Below are 20,520 nucleotides of genomic sequence, written 5' to 3'. Positions count from 1 at the left end.
TTATTAATTTAAGTCTTATAAACAAAAACAAAAGAATATTTATAGTAGTATAAAAAAGTCCATTGTGTTATTAATTTGTTTGATTGTTGTACCATAATTATTTTATTAAAATTAAAATTTTAATTTATGTTCTAATTAATTTCATTATTATTAAGTGGAGTATCTGGAATCATAATTAAATTATTTTTAGTTATACATTCATTTTACTATTATAGAAAACAATTAAAAATTACATATAAAATCGATTACAAAGCACATTCTCTTTTATTGTTTATAATTTTTCATAATTTTTTTATTTTGTAAATAAGTTTTCAGTATGAGTTGACAGACACCTTTCATTAAGAGTATATCTGTTAAAAAAAAACATACAAAAAAAAAGGGGAAGTGTAGACTTAAAATTAAGGAAAGCGAGAACAGTAAGGCCCATGTTTTATTTGAAATGTGTTTGTCAATTTGTTTACAAAGTTAACTAAAATGGGCTGGCAAACTTAAGCACATTAGCTATTTCTTCTTGCACCCCTATTAATACTAACTGTACTAATATCAAAATTTAAAAGATCAAAATATTTTTTTATATTGCAGCATATTCTCATCATTGTTATTGTAGTGAAAAAAGAGAGAATAGGTTGCAAGAAAATTTCCTTTTAAGATGTATTTTGAAAAAATTATTCTAAAAAAAACTCATTTCGGAAATTAATTCTGGAAGCTATGGTATATATTCTAAAAAGGTACCATATACTGTCAATAATTTATTCATTTTTTTTTTTACAGAATGCATATCACATATTTTTGAAAATTTATTCTTGAGATCTCATTCTATAAATTTAGTTGAATACTTTTTTTTTTTACAGAATCTAAAATATTTTTTACTAATTTATTTGAATAAAATTTATTTTAAAATATTCAAATATTTATATATATTAAATTATATTAAAATATTATTTTAAACTAAATATTTATTAATTTTTAAATTAAAAATAAAATTTTTTTATAGACAAATAAAAGAAAAAGACATATATTATTTATTATTAAAATAATAGTATTTATTATTTTGGGTGATGCAACGAAAAACTAGGTAGAATAGAATAGTAGAAGAAAAAGCAAAACAAAACCTAAAACACATTCCTTCTATTCTATTCATTCTCCTTTCTCTTCCCTTCAACTCCACGGCGCAGATCCGAGGAGTTTGGGAAACCCTACTTCCTCTTTCGCTTCCCATTCTTTGCTTCTCTCTTTCTCTCTATTCCAACAACATCAGGTAACCCTAACTTCTCTCTCTATCTTCACTAACCTTCATCATTTCCATAAATCGCCTTTTTTATTTTCGTATTCTTCTGTTTTCGTATCACTCTTCTTATTATCTTTTGAACATGTGCTTGATCTGATTGCTTTCTTCGCAAAGCTTTTCATTCCATTTTAGGTGTTATGTTATTGTTATTTGTTTTATGGTTAGTTCGAACTCAATTTTTTAATCATCATCGGCTTTTAACTGTTGATACTCTTATTCATTTTCTGTTTTGACACAGATTAGAGTAGTGATCTGAATTTTGATCACTTTAATATATGTTTTTATTTTATTTATTGGTGGTTTTGAATTTGTTTTCTTATCTCGCATCATGCGAACAGAAAAAAGGATTTAGCATTGGCAAGAGCCCCTTCGTCTTCCTTCACTAGCGTTGTTTTGCGATTATTTAATGGGAATTAATTTTTGTAATTAGTTTTGTATTTGTTAGGCCTTCTTATGTACACGTATCTGTTTAATTTTACTGAAGTTTCTGTTCTGCAGTGATGGCAGGATTGGCTCCAGAGGGTACTCAATTTGATACTCGGCAGTATGATTCTAAGATGAATGAATTGTAAGTTATTGCACTTCATATTTTTCATTGCGTGTGATGCTTGATTTATTTCTTCTTGTAGTTTTCTGTAATTTTTATTATTGTTTTTGAAAACTAATTACAGGCTTTCTGCCGATGGAGAAGAGTTTTTCACCTCATATGATGAAGTCTATGACAGTTTTGATGCAATGGGTTTACAAGAAAATCTTCTGAGAGGCATATATGCTTATGGTATGGCAAATGATTTTTTAGTTTGTTTCCTCTTGTGCTTATTCAATGCTTGAGAAATATTAGGAATACCCTCTTTTAGTCACACTTGATGCTGGTTAATACATCCCTTTTCTAAAGAGTTGACACTCTAAAAGCCGTGTCAGTTACGCAGCAATTTTAAAGATGTGTCATAGCTGCATTCATTGGCGGATTTAAACATTGTTCTCTGCGATGGTTATTGTTATCTCTGAAATCTACGTATCTGGAACTTACAATTGTAATCATATTTTAGCTAAACAATTTAAATTATCATTTATTTAATTGGGATTATTTAATTTACTGAAGTTTTTCTTTGAAGTTTAAAAGTTTTTAAGGTTTATTTTAAGGGGAACCTTGGTGCAGTGGTTTGTTTTCTCGCCAACCTGGAGTTGTAGGATCTAGATGTGGAATTGACCTTTTCAAAACAAGGATGCCTACTATTTGACCCATGCGTGGACCCCCTGATGTGGGGAAGTTTATAACATCAAGTAGTGTAGCAATATAAGGGCATTGGCCATTTTTTTTGACATCATATGCTTCGAATTATTGTTTTCTGAAATTACACATCTGTTTCCATTTCAAACTATTTCGTAGAAGATTACAAAGTGAATCTGCAGGTAACAACTATATGATATCTATCGTTTATTAACAACAAAACAAAAGTTATTTGCAGTTAGCTCTAGCACAGTTTGATGTGGAATCTTTTATTCTTCGTTATATAGGTTTTGAGAGGCCTTCTGCAATACAGCAAAGGGGGATTGTTCCTTTCTGCAAGGGTTTGGACGTGATTCAGCAGGCTCAATCTGGAACTGGAAAGACAGCTACATTCTGTTCTGGAATTTTGCAGCAACTAGATTATGGATTGGTTCAGTGTCAGGCTTTGGTTTTGGCACCAACAAGGGAGCTTGCACAGCAGATTGAAAAGGTTATGCGAGCTCTCGGTGATTACCTTGGCGTCAAGGTTCATGCTTGTGTTGGTGGGACCAGTGTCCGTGAGGATCAGCGCATTCTCCAAGCTGGTGTACATACTGTTGTTGGCACTCCTGGGCGTGTGTTTGACATGTTGCGCAGACAGTCTCTTCGCCCTGATCACATAAAGATGTTTGTTTTGGATGAGGCTGATGAAATGCTTTCACGTGGTTTCAAGGACCAGGTTTGTTGGTTTTCCACTGGTTGGTTTAAAACAGATATTACTGATATTTTTTATTTTTGTTGCAATATTTCTCTTTATTTAAAACAATCTCCTGCATTTGTACTAGATGAAGTAATTTTGAGTCAAATAGCTAATAATTTTTACTTTGGTGCATGAAATGCAGATCTATGACATCTTCCAGCTACTGCCCGGTCAAATTCAGGTTGGCGTGTTCTCTGCTACAATGCCACCCGAGGCCCTGGAAATTACGAGAAAGTTCATGAATAGGCCAGTGAGAATCCTGGTAAAGCGTGATGAATTGACCCTTGAGGGTATCAAGCAGTTTTATGTGAATGTTGACAAGGAAGAATGGAAACTGGAGACATTATGCGACCTTTATGAGACTTTGGCTATAACCCAGAGTGTCATATTTGTGAACACAAGGCGCAAGGTGGACTGGCTCACTGACAAGATGCGAAGCAATGATCACACAGTCTCAGCCACTCATGGAGACATGGACCAAAACACTCGTGATATCATCATGCGTGAATTTCGCTCTGGCTCTTCTCGAGTTCTAATCACCACTGACCTCTTGGCTCGTGGTATAGATGTACAGCAAGTGTCTTTGGTTATAAACTATGATCTGCCTACCCAACCTGAAAATTATCTTCACCGCATAGGGCGAAGTGGGCGTTTTGGAAGAAAAGGTGTTGCCATAAACTTTGTGACACTGGAAGATGCAAGAATGCTATCTGATATTCAGAAGTTCTACAATGTCACTGTAGAGGAGTTGCCCTCAAATGTTGCCGATCTGCTCTGATGGGTTAATTTTTATTCTCTGTTAAGTCATCAGAGCTATTACTTTTTGACGATTATTATTTTGTGTCTTTCTTTTCTTGTTCAATTTTTACCGGTTAGAGTTCAATGACGCCTTACTTTTTATTTATAATGTGGATTCTATAAAATTTGTTCCAAGCCATTTCTCTTTTAATTCTGCTATGTCTTTTATTTCTGAATGATGCCTTCACCTATTTTTGTTGTCAAATGCTAAATATATTTCATCCTAACCAAGGTGTGGAATAATGTAAATTTTTAAGTGAAAATTAGTAATTCGAGAGTTATTATTTCATACATCCAATCATAACCTGTCAATAGAGGCTCCAAATCGCATTTTCTTGAAGCAACTTATGTCCTTTTCTTTTTGAGACTAAAAGGTTATATTATTTCATTTTAATTCTTTCAAAAGCATGCAGTTAGTTGATTGTGTCTGCCTTTTTCCGATTCAGATGAATGTGGTATAATCATCATAATAATAATAAATAAAAATAGAAAAAATATAATGCATTAAAATAGTTTTTAATTTTTTTATAATAATTATTTCAAATATCATGCTAGCCGTGACATTGGTTTCTATAGTAACATTTTCTGTGGTTTTGTCTACTATGGTTTATAATGATTATTTTTTTAACAAAAACAATTTCCCTGAACAAAGTCTTCAGAGTTAAAAAAATTAACAGTTCCCTTAAGAGAACTATGCTACAGAACTTCATATGTTTTATTGATTGAAGGGAGTTAATATAATTTCTTTACAAAAAATGAAAATGGGGTGGGATCTAAGGCGAGTGGATTCAGAATTTTAAAGTAAATATTAATAAAATAATATATAAAAATATCAATAAAAAAACACACTTTAACACATTAAACAAATCCAATGCAGTTAAATTAAAAAAAAAAATTATTCGTTTTTAAATTTAGAAATTAAATTATATCAAAATTTATTACAAACAAATATCATTTTTGACAGTTTAGAAACTACAAAAACATATTTAAACATTTATATAAATAATAGAAATTTATCTTGTTTTAGTCCACATAATATTTCTATTGTAATAAACAGTTGAAATGATTACTAAAATATCTTGTTTTGATTGCAAGAAGAAAAAAAAGGGAGAGTATAATAATTAGAAAGTATTTTAGACGCAAAGTGTTGCATGCATAATATTGTTAAGGTGCATTAGGATGCATAATTCAAAGAGTACAGTGTTAAAATGGATGGTTTTGAAAATAAAAATATTATTAGATACATTTATTTTATATTATCTTTCTTTATTTTTTATTTTTTTCAATTAAAAAAAATAAAAATTTATATATTTATAACCATTTTATTTTTATATTATATATAAAACGTGTTATAATATTATTATTTTTTTAAAAAAGTGCATAATTAAAGTGTTGTTGAGAGTGAAAGATAGATGCTAACTCCTTATCAAGTACTGGTTTTAGTGGAACACTACCAATTACTTCTTTAATGCTACTAACACACTTATCATCATAATTATTATTATTAATTTATTCATTTCACACTACACTTTCGGCCAAAAACTTTAAAGCCAAGTTTGTAGAAAATTGTGATACCAACTTTCCAAATGCTTCCTGCAATTAAAGAGGACAAAATATTGGAACTTGGAAGCTCCATAATAATTACCTTTGTTAGCAATAATTATTTCATTTTAGAGTTTTTTTATAATTTTTTTTTTCATATTAACAATGTTAAAAATTTAAATATGAGTTTAAATCTTATGTTAGATAGAAATAAAAAAATAAAATATTATATAAAGGTAAAAATTATTAATATATTGTTTTAAGATTTTAGATAAAAAATTATGTCAAATATATGATTGATGTTGTATTTTTCATTAAATCTTTATTCTAGAATTTTAGATAAAAGGTAATGACATAATATTTATCTCTCTGCAAAGTTATTTTGTTACAAATATTTAAAAACTTTATTTTTCTGTTTTTCTTTTTAATTGTTCATACTCTTTATTTATAAATTTCATGTCACGACTTATATTTTAAAAATACATGATTTTTAATTATTTAAATGTTGACCTTATATACATTTTAAAGTGGAATAATATAAGTAATTTAGTCTCTTATGCAATAAATGAGAGATGTCTATATTTGAAAAATGACGGATAAATAAAGCACAAGTAATAGTAGCAAAAATTTTATTTCGTTATTTAAATATTTTTATTGGTATAATAGAAAAAAAAGTTTATTTAATATTATTTTTATATGACCCAAGAAGCATATTAAAAGAATACAATTTAATAAAACTTTTTAAGAGTCTTTATTATAGAATATCCAACCTATATTCATTTATCTGAGCATATTATAAGTAAATATTAGGGATTTGATATATTGTTTGTTATTATTTATTATATTGCTATTATACTATAGAATAAAATATTATTCTAATAAAAATATATATTTAGTATTTATGTTGATTTTGTAAAACAATTAATATTCCTTAAATAATATTGATTTCGTAATTATTAGTGTCTTATAATTTAGTGTGAATGGAATGGCATCATGAAATTATGGTCTGCAAAGAGAGTTGGATGAGTCCCACCTTACCCTACTCTTTTTCATTAATGAAAACAACATCTCATCTTCTATTGCTTCCAACTCAAAAATATTTTATTATATAAATTAAACAAACTTTTCAATTTAATATTATTATATTTCTCTAAAAGAATAACTTTTACAACCAACATTGTTATTTAGTCTAAATTTTATAATGATGGATGAAATTAATCTTATATTTTCTCTGATTCAAAATGATTTTACTATATAAATTAAGTGAAGAGTTTTCAATTTAATATCACAATTTTTTTCTAACAAATATAACTAAATGTAAAAAAAGAAAAAGAAATCAACACTATGATTTAGTCCAAACTTGATAAATTTTTCAAATGAATTATTGGATAAAAACAAGATCAACCAAACATGAAATCAATCTATATAATAAATTTATATCATTTTCATTCAAAAAGCTTAAAAATTTAAACAAAATATAAATTAAATTCTCATATATTTATAATACAAATAATATAATATATATGATCTATTTATAAATAAGTATTAAAATAATTATTATATCCAGATAATAAATACATGTAAAAAAATCTATCCATATATTTTTATCATCATTGCTTATACTCATACTTAAATATCCACTAAAATTAAAGAGAGGAAAAAAAAAATAAAGAATGCTAACATAGAACTACAAAAAAGCAAAGCCAGAAATCCTTATATTTGTGAAGTTGTTCTTTCTTACTAGACTTGGGGCATTGTGGTTGGCATGATGATGGAGTTCAGATCGAAGTCATGCAGAGATGAAAAGGTTGAGAGTGAAAGCAACAATGGAGGCAAGGTGGCCCCAAGAAGCATGAAGGATCTGAGGTGTCAGAGTGCGAATAATGGCTGTTCTGGTCATGGAAAGCAGATAGGTAGCAGTGCTAAAGAGATGAAGGTGAAGAAAGTGAAAAGGGCAGCTTCTAAACCATCAAAAAGTTGGAGCTTTAATGATCCTGAGTTGCAGAGGAAGAAGAGAGTCGCTGGCTATAAAATATATGCAGCAGAAGGCAAAATGAAAGGCTCTCTCAGAAAGAGTTTCAGGTGGATCAAGCACACTTACACTCAAGTTCTCTATGGATGGTGGTGATTCATCTTTCTTTCTCTCTTCTTCTTCTTCATCTTTTCTTTTCAGTAATCAGAGTTACTTGTTTTTTTCTCAGTAAATGTTAAAATGCTATTGGAACAAGATTGTCTTTCTGCTTCAGAACTTTAACTCCCTTTTCTATGAAATTCCATTACTACTGCTGCTGAATTTCCTGGTTATCAGATCACATTTTAAGATGAGTGTACTGGGCATGAAGTAGATTTTTATTAGTTTGTTTGTATTTTAATTTTAATTTTGATTATAATTATGCTTCTTAAGAACAAAATAAATGAAAGTTCTATGACAGGATCACTCTGTTTCTGTTATGTTTATGTTCTGTTTCTGTTCTCTTTCAGCCTGTTATATGGATAACAACAATGTTCTGTTTGTCTCTGTATCTGTTCTGTTTTTCATAGCTAAATTCAAACCAAAGAGAAAGTTTTCTTCTGGCAAACCTCCATGATTTTTTTTCATACTAAGTTGGTTTGAAATGAGGTTTTAAACAATGTCACGAATCTCTTTCAATGGTTCATCAACTAGTTATAAAAAAAAAATTTGACGCGCCTAAATTTTTATATTTATTTAATATTATTTTTATTTATTTGGTTAAATATGTTTTACTCTCTATATTTTGGGGCAATTTTGGTTTTACTCCATTTTCAAATTATGGTACAATTTAGTCCTTCAATTTTAGAAAACTCTAGTTTCAGTCTTTTTTACCAATTTTTTTTAACTTTATTTGTTGCTTGAAGCACGTTTCTTAGTTAACATTGAAGCAAAAATGTGTCAAATAGTGTAAACAATTCAAATGCTATAATGAAACGTGTTTCAAACAACAAATAAAGTTAAAAAAAATTAGTAAAAATGACTAAAACTAGAGTTTTCTAAAATTGAAAGACTAAATTGTACCATAGTTTGAAAATAGACTAAAATAAAATCGTCCCAGGAGGCTAAAAACATATTTAACTCTTATTTATTTTTTATTTTTCTAAAAAAATATAAAAAGTTATATTTTTAACCATTTTACTCTAGTATCAAATGAATAGTATATATATAAAAAATATTGAATAGTAGAATACTGTGAGCAGTTTTACTTAAAATGTGAAGGATTCCAACAAAATTGTACCTGTAAAAGTGATTCTTTTATCTTTGAACATTTTTTTCCTGATTAGTTAGTGGAGATGAAAACAAAATATAATATGGCCAAAAAAATAATGATAAAACGAAAGATAATAAAGATATGAGGCCCATATGTATCTCCATATTATTAGAGAGAGAATACAGGACATTGTTAATTGTTCCTTGAAATTTGCAAAAGCACATTTTAAAAGGGAACTTCTTTTAAGGAAATTTTGTAATGAATTATGATGTTAGTATTTTAATTTTAAAGGCAAAATGTATTTTTATTTATGTTAGGATTAATTGATCTAAAAATAATTATAAGTAGTCCATCACATATATTTTATGCCCCCTTTGCTGTTAATTTAAAAAGAATCACTATTATCACAACACACAATTGTTGTGGAATTTCACCCAAATCCCATTTAAAATTATTGATAGATTCTTTGTTGTATTGAATTGATGTTTATTACAATTTTGTTGATAGTTGCTTAGAGATTCGAAGATGAAAATAAATTTGAATCTTCTGTGGAAGAGAATAAAGAAGGAAAATAATTTAAAATTAATGAAATTTATTGTATTGTTTCTTATAGATTTCTACTTGTCTCTTTATTTTATTTTTATCTTTTCTCTATTTTTTTTATCAAACACGTTTAATGTCATTTTTTATTTTATTTATTTCTTTTTTGTCACTACTAAAGAGAGGATAAAACACTATTTAAATTATATTTTAAATATGATGAAAGTATCTGTTATTTTATTTTTATTTTATATATAAAATAATTACTGCTAATAAGCGTAGATAAATATTATTAAAAATCTTGAAGTACGATAACCTGATTTATTTTATTTTTTAAAATTTTAAAACCTATAAATAAAAATTTTATTTAATTTTTTGCATCATAGAGTTATGATATTACATTTTGGACATGTTATTTAATTATTACAATAATTTCATTAATACTGACGATTTAACATAAATAGTGAATTTAACTTTAGAGTCGCAATTTCATGTATTAATCATTACAGACAATTTTTTATGACAGGCCATCATCCAGTAAAGTCCAGTATAAATGAAAAACTCATCAATTTTAAATTATTTATTATTTAAGGCAATGCATACAATTTTTTAAGTTATTATATCAATTATTACTATTATAAAAAACATTTATTGGCTAAAATATCGATACGAAAAATGGGAAAATATATGTTGAAATTACGGAAGCATTGAATATGTGTTTTAGAACAAATAATATTAATACTTCCCCGATTTTTAGTGAATTTTTTTTAAACAAAGCAATTTTAAAAGTAATAGATGACATAAACCGAAGTAAAAAGAATAATAACTTGGAAGTACTGTACAGACATTCATATAAATATAAATAAAATAAAACAAAGAATAATACAAAATCACTCTTGCGAATCTACCTAGAGATATTATATAAGTAACAATAGCAATTCCATGCATTAATTATAGAAAAATATGTCCACAGATAACATTATTATTTGTTCAACCATCATATTCAGCTCAAAAATAACTATTTTCATGATTTGCATTCTTTTTCTAAACAAGAAAATTAAGAAATATTTTTTATACACAACACTTGGATCTAAATATTTCTTGAAAAGAAGGTTAAGTTACCACTTAGATCAAGATTCTATGTTGATATTTTAGTAAGTTAGGTTACGGTTATGGGTAATAATAAAAAACAGTTTTTGTATTATATTTGAGTAATAATTATTTTAAAACATTTAACTAGCTAATAATATAAATTTGCAAATCACAGTAAACACAAAATAAACTCATACTTAAAGTGAGGAGGATAGGAAAATTGATTTGATAACAACGAAGCAAAAGCATAAGATATTTTTATCTCATTTTTTTGTAATAAGTGGAAGATATCGATAGCCATGGTTGTCAAGTACAGATAGATAAGTGCTGCCATATCCAAAATAGTTCTGACAGGTGACAGATACAAAAGAGAAAAATTCCTAAGACAATTTGTGATTATAACCATTTTTGTCGTTTCCAGCTTTCCATTTCCTTGCACTCTATTTAATTTTGTTTTTCTGTGAATTTCTTATTTCAGATATACAATCTTTCTCAACTTTTAGTTCTATACAAATTGGAAAACTGTTTTAACACTATTTGGCAACATCATTTGAATTATAACCATCTGCTACGCAAGAAATACACTTTGATGATTCAGAACTTACTAGCTTGGTGAGCTCTTCTACTTAAATATGTTACATACAACAGCTCACATTTTTTCTCTTAATGCAACGGGCTTTAATTCACCCCCACACATAAGCATGAAAAGAATTTAAATGAGACTAGAGCTAAAAAAATTAAAAAATTCAACTCCTAAAAGGATGAAAACTAATAAATTGTGTGTAATTGTCATAATGGGGACAAAGACCCCACTGAAGACCCCACTGAAGACTGCTGCTGCTGCTTCTTCTGCAACTTACCTCTAAAATGCCTAATCTTTGCTTCCACTCTTGCCGTGAATCCAATCTTCGTTTCTTGCCTTGCTTTTGACCGCTCCCTCGTCCACATGTGTTGATCTTCAATGTCCTTCTTGTAGTACTTGATTTCTTGGATAATGTGGTGATCCATGGGATGAGCACATCTTTGGAAGGATATGTGAGCGAGATATGGAAGAACGCATGTAATTGTTACTAATAGGGTTGTTGTCCAATAAATAGGAGCAGGAGCAAGAACCTCCACCAATATTTGGTAGGCAGATTTGCTATGTTTTGGTGGAAGCATGCCGTATAACAAGAGAAAGAGGTACCAAGTGGTTATGCTGCCCCACACAAAGAGGTGTTGAATCCATGTGAAATGGCTCATTGTCAGTGCAATCTGGCAATTGACAGTCCAGATGATGCAAGTGAACATCGTGGTACCAACAGCAGCCATGTCTGCGACCTGGCCATTGGGACGGAATGCTTGGTCATAGAAGATGATAATGACAAGAAAGAAGATGACGAGGGAGGAATAAAGACCATTCCCCATCCATCCCAAGATTCTATACCAGTCAAAGAACAAGTTTTTGGGTCCTTGCTGATACAGTGCAGGAAACTGCAATGAGCGATGACACATCATAGGTTGTTAGATTCATCCAAACACGAACAAAAATACAGACTGCATTGAAGGCTTTCAACAGAACAAACCTGTAAACAAACTTCTGATGGAACATCTTGTTCAAAAACTCCAAGAGAAATGACAGGCAATGATGTAAGAACAACATTGAACAATATCATGTACCAGTCATCATAAACCGATTGTCCAGAGAAGCCCGCAAAGGCCTCAAAATAGAAAATGGTGAGGCCAAATGCTATATTTTTGTAGAAGAAATAGCATATCTGGTATACATAACGAATAACTTTAGAAGGGAAGTATACGAGTCAGTTCATAACAGGAACAACATGTGAAAGATATTACATTTATCTCTATCCATGCCCAGGATAACAGTCAACTTGACATCAAAGACATTGAAGATATGAGAATAATGATCAAGATTCAAGATAAATATATCAATTACCATTTGTGCAATTCTCTTGTAACACCAGTGTCCATGGACTACCAGAAGCCGCTCCAAAAACCGGAATTGGGCAATAGAAAAGTCACTAGCCATCACTGCCTGAAAAGAATTTGAAAGCTTGAGTTCCACAACTTCAACAAATGGTATATGCTTCCATACAGACAAAGAACACACATCTGTTTCTCCTTTATCTTAAGTATGAATGTTCTAGGCCAATTGTAGATTTTAACCAAATTAATCTTCACAGTTGATGATGTAATATTGTAAATATGAAAAGTAGTCAGAAAGGTGAGATTTTGCATTATTTCACATCAACGGAAGCACACAAATTTGCTAAATTCAAAAAGTGCTCGGCCAACAGTTTCCATGAAGTCCATATTCATATTTCATGGCAAAAACTATAAGTTAGACCAAAGAATCTAGTAGAAATTTTACTAAAAAAATATTAATTACTGTAAAAAAAATAACATTAACTTGTACGCTGAAAGCATTGTTAACATTCATGGAATGAAGCTGATAGGTTGGAAAATAGTGTTGAGCACAATGAAAATATTTGCTCTTCGATAAATTCAGACTGAATGTTCCTCATATGGTAGTTTAAGATAAAACAAGGAAGCTCAATATATTCCATCCAAAGCAAAAAGCTTTGCTCTCGGTCATCGATAACAACAATAAAGTTATTGAAAAGGCTTGACAAAAGATTAACCCGAGTCCAACATGAAGAACAAAGTCTAAAACACAAACATGACAGGCTCCCAATATTCCTAACCTCAGTCATTTTTTAAAATACCAAAGGTATACAAAACCAAAATTTGATTTATATTGTGAAAATTAATCAAATAGTGTTGCAACATGAAAAAGTATGTTAGAATACATCATGTACAGATATAATTTAGCACGCATAATCATGCATAAAAGAGCTGGACACTGACCTGCATACCTTCAACCCCACTGATTCCAACACCAATGTCAGCTTCTTGAATCATGCCAACATCATTTGCACCATCACCAATGGCCAAAGTGGTCTTCCCAGTTCCTTCTTTCACTAGCCTTGTAACCTGACTCCAAAGGAATAAGGGATTAAAACACAACAAAGCAATAGACATTTTATAATTATAATCGTACACTTGATAAAGAGATTGAGATTAAATTAGATTAGATAAATCTACCTACAGAAGCATTTAAGTAACAATATTTCTCAACAGAACTCCATACAGGATCTTTCCCACATAACATCAACACAGAGCTATGCATGCAGTTGTCAATGTTTTTCACTCCAATTATTGCGAGTAGCATCATTTATAGTGATCCATTATTGAGATGCCGTATAAACTGTTAGAGTAGATCTCACAAAGGAATCGATCAAAAAGGAAAAAGTTCTTACCAGTGCTTTTTGCTTTGGAGACACACGACAACAAATAACAGACGCACAGCCAACAGCCAGTCCCAAAAATTGGAGTTTGACATCATCTTCTAAAGCATACGTTAGAGTTTTCCCATCAATAATTAATGCAAATGCAGCATGTGGATCCTTTTCTAGCTTTATCATTTGCGAGGCATTGGTGATTTGATTCAAAATGTTTCCTTTGATGACCTGAGGGTTAGAAAAGCCAGGCCTAATATCAGATGAAACTCATGTCTATTAGTGAATTTGTCTACTATCTCAATAAAAAAGCTACCTCTTTCGCATCATTGGTTGCTGAATCTGAATTCATTGTGATACAGATTTGCCTCATGCCCTGTCGAAGTAAACTACAAGCAAATCTGCAGAGAACAGAAACAGAAGTTTCACAAATTCAATTACACAAGCATTTTCAAGTAACTTGACAAATAAATTTAGAACAAAAATGAAATGGTGTTATGTGGTTAAATAATTTGCAGAAGACAGACCCAATGTTGATTGCAGTTTCCATCTTATCCCCAGTCAATACCCAGATCTTTAGACCAGCTTGAGCAAGTTTGTCAATGCATTGTGGCACCTGAGGAGAACAAAATGTTGAGGCAAAGAGCGAAGCAAGAAGATATTTTGACTGTATAAATAATGGTACAACCTACCCCTTTCTGTAGTTTATCTTCCACAGCAGTAGCGCCAACAAGTATCAACTCTCTTTCCATAACATCTGAAACCTGATCAAGCATTGCCTCTCTGTCAGGCCCAATAGCTGTTTTGGCCTTCTGAAACTTGCTATTCCAAACAGAGTACTCTAGGTCGTCAAGCTCTCTATAGGCCAAGGCTAGTGTTCTCAAGCCAGCTTCTCCATATTCATTCAAATGTCTAGTAGTAGCGTCCAAATACATTTTTCCATTCTTAGACAGTCGATCAAATATGATACTGCACAATCAAGCAAGAAAATAATGGATGTGAAGCTTACATAGGGAAATTGAAAGTGTCTATACTAAGACAGCATATGCATATTTTCACAACAAACTTTTTCTGGAAGCAGAGTCGCTGTGATTACATGGTATGCTCGTAGAATATAAAACTCCAATCATGAAAAGAATTTTAAATTATTCCATTGTGGAAACTGATAGAAGGTCATACTTGATCATTAACATCATCCATTCAGCTGAGCTGACAATATTACAGACAAAAACACATGAATATGCTAACCTGTCAGCTCCTTTGCAAAAAAGAATGATGTTTCCCTCCTCGTCACGCACTATCACTGACATGCGCTTTCTTTTGCTAGTAAAATCCAGCAGATTCAAAATTTTATATTCTCTGTATAACTCAAACAAAGCACCAAAATAAATAAGCATACAAATAAAAAGTAAGAATTATGACATCACGAAGGAAATAATTTAAAAGCAAATGTCAGAACACCACCCTTCTCACAAAAAAATAGGAAAAGGGTAAGCCTGGTAGTGTTTGTTGTGAACGACCACCTCACCTTTGAACCACTTGTCCTGAGGCAGAAAATCTTTCGCGGATGACAACACTTGATTGAGTTCTCCTATAAAATTCAAAACCAAATTCTCTGGCTGCTACTAGAAAAGCCCCTTCATCAGGTGACTCGGCCTCATATGTACAATTGTCGGTCTCCTCATTTAGTTCAGGGATGGCAGTATGGCAAATTGCTAATATCCGGAAAAACAGTAAAAGGAAATCGGCATTGGGTTCTTTCATCCAGTTACCATTCATGAGGCGATCATCTTCAAAACCAAATCCCTTTATGGAAGTCCTTTGATCTTCATCATTCTTGGAATTAGCAACATTCCCCAGTTCAGATTCTTCATCTACAGTGATATTTTCCCATGGCACTTTACTCTCCTCGGGAATGGAAAAATTAGACATATCCATGTCCGGCTCCTCAAGATCAGAAGCCATCTGCTTTGCTGCAGCAAGTTCAACCTCACTGGAACGAACACCATATGCAGTACCGGCAATGGAGCACTTCAAAAAGTCCATCTGGTTGCAAGTTAAAGTGCCAGTTTTATCAGAGAGGATGGTGTCTACCTGACCCAACTCTTCATTCAAATTTGATGTCCGTGCTTCAGCTGGAGTTCCAGTTTCATCATCATACATTTGAATGTCTTGGTCAATGAAGGTAGCCTGTAATACCTTCACAACCTCAATTGAAACATAAAGCGAGATAGGAATCAAATATCCATAGAGAATGAGTGCAGTAATCAGATGGCTCATTCCAGCCAATCCAATTTTCTCGGGATCAAACTGGTATTCAATATTGTCAGGCCGTAAATACCACCAAGTTGGGGCTTGGTATTTGGTCTTTGCAACAAATCCTATTGAACTAATAAAAGATATCAATATAAGGACAGTGAAAAGTGTATATATGATATAATCCATCTTTTTTTCTATTGTGCTTCTCTTTGAAGGGGATTTTGTAGAATTCTGCATGACTTTGCTGTCATGTCCAGTGAAAATGACCACTCCATAAACATGATCAGTATTCCTAAGCTTCGAATCTCTGAGAAGAATTTGACTAGGATCAAGAGGATAAACCTGATTTTCATGCTCAAAGTTCCCAATAAAAGTGTAAAGATTGGGATTTGGATCTTCACAATATATTGTTCCAGAGAAGTCCTTAAAAGCCTCGTCGTTATCCAGAGACAAGGTAGCCTCCAAGGATCTCTTCACCTTCAAGTTGGTCTCTCCATCTAAATTCATTGTTTCCACATAGCATATTCCATCCTCATAACTTGACGCCAAGAGAAGCAAGTCGGCTGGAAAAAATTGATCTTTTTCTACTTTGACCACATCCCCAACGACAATCTTCTGCCACGATCTTAGGCCGAAAGTGCCATTGCCTATATGGAGACAGACTTTCCGTCGATTAACTTTGACATCCTGAAAGAACCTGCGAGAATCCTCCAATGCCTCCTTCACCATACTAAGTCCCACAACAAACGCCAGAGGTGCAACCATGCTTAGTGCGCTAAAAGGCGAAATTGGAGAAGCCGAAAGGCAAGCAGCCAAAAGAAAGTATATGTTAGCAACCCTTCGAAACTGCTCAAACAATGCCTTAGGCAGAAACGTTATGACATTGTACTTGGTGGTTGATATATCATTCTTGCAGTAAAATAAGGAATTCTTTTCATGAAGTTGAGGCTGGTTGCAGAAGACTGTTCGCGAGTAGCCAGGACCTTGAAGTGAATAGGGCAACTCCTCAGTGGTGGTTGGCTTCAGGCAACCAAACGTGTAAAGATGGCTCCTCCTACGGAGTCTTGCCCTGATCCTCCCCCGCGTCATTCCACCAAGATTTCAGCTCAAAGGTAGTTTATAGCTGACACATAACCACTAACAGCAAAACCTAAATTTTCTTCTAGCCTCCAGGGACCAATTAAACCTCCCCCCTTATCCCCAATTTTGTTTTTCTGAAACCTGACAAAATATACACACAAACAAAACTATTAACCACTGCAAATAAACGTGATGATAACTTCATTGATTCACATCAAGGAACATAAAGACAGCTACCAATTGAGCAAAACAGCCCAAAAAAAAAAAAAACCTAAATCCAGGCGTGAAACCTAAAACCACTAAATCGAAACAAAAGAGAAAACATTAAAATCCCTCACGCATCCATACATCAGAAATTTCAAAAGAAAAAAAAAAACAATCCGACAGTTAAGAGGAAACAAAATAAACCAAAGCTGAAGAGAGATCTTGTGACGGCTCAGTGAGGTCTGAGAAATTAGTCGAAACAAAATTGAGAAGCTAATGCAAAGGCGGCCATCTCAAGAATTCACAAGAACTGAAAGGAACGGCCGAAGCGAAGGAAGGTCTTACCAGAACTACTACTATTCGTTTGAAATTTTGGCTTGGCGAAATAAAAAGAGGAGCGGAGAAAGAAATATTTAGCTAGAAATAAAGATCACTTAGGAACAAAAACCTCGAAATTGAAAAAGGAATAATGAATTGACATGAGAACAAATAGACGAAGATTTCGAAGAAACTGCATTCCGCACAAAAAAAAAAAAAAAAAAAAAACGCACCACACGGCAGTAGCTTCTCCATTCAGCGGAAGACGGCAGAGGCTGTAACAGAAGTAAACAAAAGAAAACAATGACAGCAACAGATAGATACATAGATAGATAGAAGCTGGCTATTGTGATTGTGTGTGTTGAAGGTTCTGACAAGAGTAATTGCATCGGTATTTTTTTACCCCATGAGAGAGATAAAGAGAGAAGAAAAGTGCTTCTCTTCAAATTCAATGAAAATAAAACTTTAGGATAAAATAAATACAGTGAACACAGCCATAAAGAGAACTACTACTATACTACTGTTATAAATCATAAAAATAAAAATAATAATAATAATTATTATTATTATTTTATTCTTTCAGAGGAAGAAACTGGGGAGTGAGAGAGAAAGAGCGTGTCACTCCCTCTGTCACTTTCCTTCCTCACAAGTCCAAACAAATTTCTGGTTTTTTCTTTTTTTTTTCTTTTTTTCATAATTTCATACCTTCCACTTTCTTCTTCTTGACTTTCACAAATTAAAACAAAATTCTCCTTATTTGACAGAATCGACACGGTTTCTTGCGTGGAACATGGGTTTCTTGGTGAAGTGCCAAATGGCCTAACAAAATAAACCGGTAGAAAAAATTAAACAGTAAAATTAAGAAAATACAAGGTGGACCCCACTTTCCGACGTGGCAGGTACTAATATCGGATTCAGAAGCACCTAATAATGGGTTTGTCAGTAACAGGCATAGGATTTTTTAGTTTCTATTTGTGGGCCCACACATGCCACGTGGAGGAAGTTGTTTGGGTTTGGAAAAGTAGGTAGGGCTACTACACTATAGCATAAATTTATTTACTTTTACATAACATAGGACAAACCACACGTTGAAACTGTCAATTGTAATGAAACTCCCTAGAAGATTAGGCATAGGTTTCAATCCTAATTCCTTTATATTATTATAAAATAAATTATTCCAAATATAAATAAATATTAAGAATATATCCAGTTTTTTCTTTTAGAAAATGTGTCAAACACTTTTTATAGAAAATAAAGTTCTTTTTTTTTTTTCAAAAGCTTATTGACGAAGTCTTCTTTTCTTAATCCTTCCCAACCTAAAATTCTACTTTAAAAAGGAAAAAAACATACATCAGTTTTCCATGGCGATTTTCTTTTATAACAAAATTCACAACATTAAGTTTGTGTTAAATTACATTTGTTTAAATTACTCGTTTTACGAGTACTTAATATTTAATAAAAAAATATATCTAATATTGTAAAACAAATATGTACTTTTTTTTACATTAAATATTTGATGATGTTTTACATTTATTTAAATCAAATTTATTCAATTCAATTAACCAAATTTACATTTATTTTATTCAGATAAAACAATAAGTTTAATGTGTTTTCTTTACTTTTAAAAATGTGATAAAACATTGCTGCGAAAAACCGCACTTAAAATTCAATTATTCAAATCTCAACCCACTTGCCTTTAAATAACACTCTTACACATTTTTTTAGGCATTCGCTTTATCGACCTTTTACTATGTTACCTTCGTCATCAACTTTCACTAATTTTAATGTAAAAGTTTCTCTGTACATATGATTGCTCAATTGTTGACTTTTCTTCTTTCAAGTCAACTATCCCTTTTAGAATCAACTTAATTAGCCAATAAAAATATCATCTTCAAAATAATATTCTCTTATGCTAGAAAGTTTTAATACTAGCTAATTGGGTTTGTTCACATAATTTTGTTTTGATAATATAGGAAAATTTTTGTCACGTTTATCAGTCTTATATATAGTTTAAGAGTTATTATTAAAAGTAATTTAAATATATATTACTTTTTAAATATTTTGAAACATATTTTAAAAATAAAATTATGACGAAGTTTTGAGTTCTAAAATAAATAATATTTCAATTAACTCTAATGATATTATGTTGATAACTTTATTTTTAATTAGTTCAATAAACATATTAAATAACGTAGTTTATTAAGATTTCATAAATAATTTTATTATAGAACAATCAAAATTTATATTTATTTTGATCATATTTGTATGTTATAATTAAATATAAATAATTTGATGTGTTAGTTATTATTTATTATTTTATTGAAATATAAATATATTATTTATGTTAATTTTATAAATATATTTAATATTTTTTGAAAAATATTTACTGTCATAATCTCTCCTAAACACTTATACACTATTATACAAAAATCCTAATTCTTTTCAGACAAAAAATAATAATCAACCCACTATTAAAATTTATCATCTTTTACAAATCCAAACTCCATGTAAACTTGAAATTAAAAATGAAAACATAATAAAAACAAACCAAAGTAAAAAATAATTTAAATATATTTTATTTCAATTTTCATAATTCTTTTAAAGATAAAATTATGATGACATTTTAAACTCTAAAACAGGTAATTCTCAAGTGTGAAGATTAATTTATAAATATACAAAATAAAATATTTTATTATGAATATAAAATTGAAAAGGTTATATAAGAAATACAAATATGTAGAGAAGTTATTTATATGCAGAATTTGACTACCAAAATCGAAATGTTGAGTGATTCGTAGGTGGTGGCACTGCACGACAGAAGATGCAGTACATTAATTACGGTCATAGGATCATGTGGTTGAAGATTGATCTACTAAATCTATTCGTCAACCAATTTGTTATGGCAA

The 20,520-nt window shown here is 30.8% G+C and overlaps 3 protein-coding genes across 4 annotated transcripts; 2 read left to right on the top strand and 1 right to left on the bottom strand.

Annotated features, from left to right (window-relative positions):
* The first annotated feature begins 1,092 nt into the window (after window positions 1–1,092).
* LOC106762358 (eukaryotic initiation factor 4A-10) lies at window positions 1,093–4,207 on the top strand. The gene is made up of 5 exons (XM_014646227.2): window positions 1,093–1,258; window positions 1,787–1,856; window positions 1,960–2,066; window positions 2,807–3,237; window positions 3,401–4,207. The coding sequence occupies exons 2-5, from the start codon at window positions 1,789–1,791 to the stop codon at window positions 4,034–4,036; spliced, it is 1,242 nt and encodes a 413-aa protein (XP_014501713.1). The 5' UTR covers window positions 1,093–1,258; window positions 1,787–1,788; the 3' UTR covers window positions 4,037–4,207.
* A 3,042-nt stretch (window positions 4,208–7,249) lies between these two features.
* LOC106761524 lies at window positions 7,250–8,049 on the top strand. The gene has a single exon (XM_014645084.2). The coding sequence runs from the start codon at window positions 7,364–7,366 to the stop codon at window positions 7,724–7,726; it is 363 nt and encodes a 120-aa protein (XP_014500570.1). The 5' UTR covers window positions 7,250–7,363; the 3' UTR covers window positions 7,727–8,049.
* A 2,798-nt stretch (window positions 8,050–10,847) lies between these two features.
* LOC106762050 (probable phospholipid-transporting ATPase 4) lies at window positions 10,848–18,093 on the bottom strand. Of its 2 annotated transcripts, none has more exons than XM_014645735.2 (11): window positions 17,848–18,093; window positions 15,282–17,233; window positions 15,002–15,112; window positions 14,446–14,722; window positions 14,281–14,369; window positions 14,070–14,154; window positions 13,775–13,984; window positions 13,323–13,448; window positions 12,391–12,489; window positions 12,020–12,211; window positions 10,848–11,927 (listed from the first exon to the last, which is right to left on the bottom strand). In XM_014645735.2, exons 2-11 carry the CDS (start codon window positions 17,099–17,101, stop codon window positions 11,244–11,246), a joined length of 3,693 nt encoding a protein of 1,230 aa, XP_014501221.1. In that variant the 5' UTR covers window positions 17,102–17,233; window positions 17,848–18,093; the 3' UTR covers window positions 10,848–11,243. The 2 variants fall into 2 exon arrangements, with proteins under 2 accessions (XP_014501221.1, XP_014501222.1); XM_014645736.2 differs by lacking the exon at window positions 17,848–18,093 and adding an exon at window positions 17,642–17,794.
* Window positions 18,094–20,520: the final 2,427 nt, after the last annotated feature.

Source organism: Vigna radiata, chromosome 5, assembly GCF_000741045.1.
Source record: "Vigna radiata var. radiata cultivar VC1973A chromosome 5, Vradiata_ver6, whole genome shotgun sequence".
Lineage (NCBI taxonomy): Eukaryota > Viridiplantae > Streptophyta > Magnoliopsida > Fabales > Fabaceae > Vigna > Vigna radiata.
Note: the sequence above shows the minus strand (reverse complement) of the source record. Positions and strands in the feature narration are given on the sequence as shown.

Bases quoted from the DNA above. Each gene is read 5' to 3' on its own strand.
- LOC106762358 (XM_014646227.2), top strand. From the start codon at position 1,789: ATGGCAGGATTGGCTCCAGAGGGTACTCAATTTGATACTCGGCAGTAT. The intron at 2,067-2,806 runs GTATGGCAAATG...TTCGTTATATAG, and splicing joins GAGAGGCATATATGCTTATG to GTTTTGAGAGGCCTTCTGCA. The intron at 3,238-3,400 runs GTTTGTTGGTTT...CATGAAATGCAG, and splicing joins CACGTGGTTTCAAGGACCAG to ATCTATGACATCTTCCAGCT.
- LOC106761524 (XM_014645084.2), top strand. From the start codon at position 7,364: ATGATGATGGAGTTCAGATCGAAGTCATGCAGAGATGAAAAGGTTGAG.
- LOC106762050 (XM_014645735.2), bottom strand. From the start codon at position 17,101: ATGACGCGGGGGAGGATCAGGGCAAGACTCCGTAGGAGGAGCCATCTT. The intron at 13,449-13,774 runs GTAAGAACTTTT...CTTTGGAGTCAG, and splicing joins CTCCAAAGCAAAAAGCACTG to GTTACAAGGCTAGTGAAAGA. The intron at 12,212-12,390 runs GTAATTGATATA...TATGTATACCAG, and splicing joins ACAAGAGAATTGCACAAATG to ATATGCTATTTCTTCTACAA.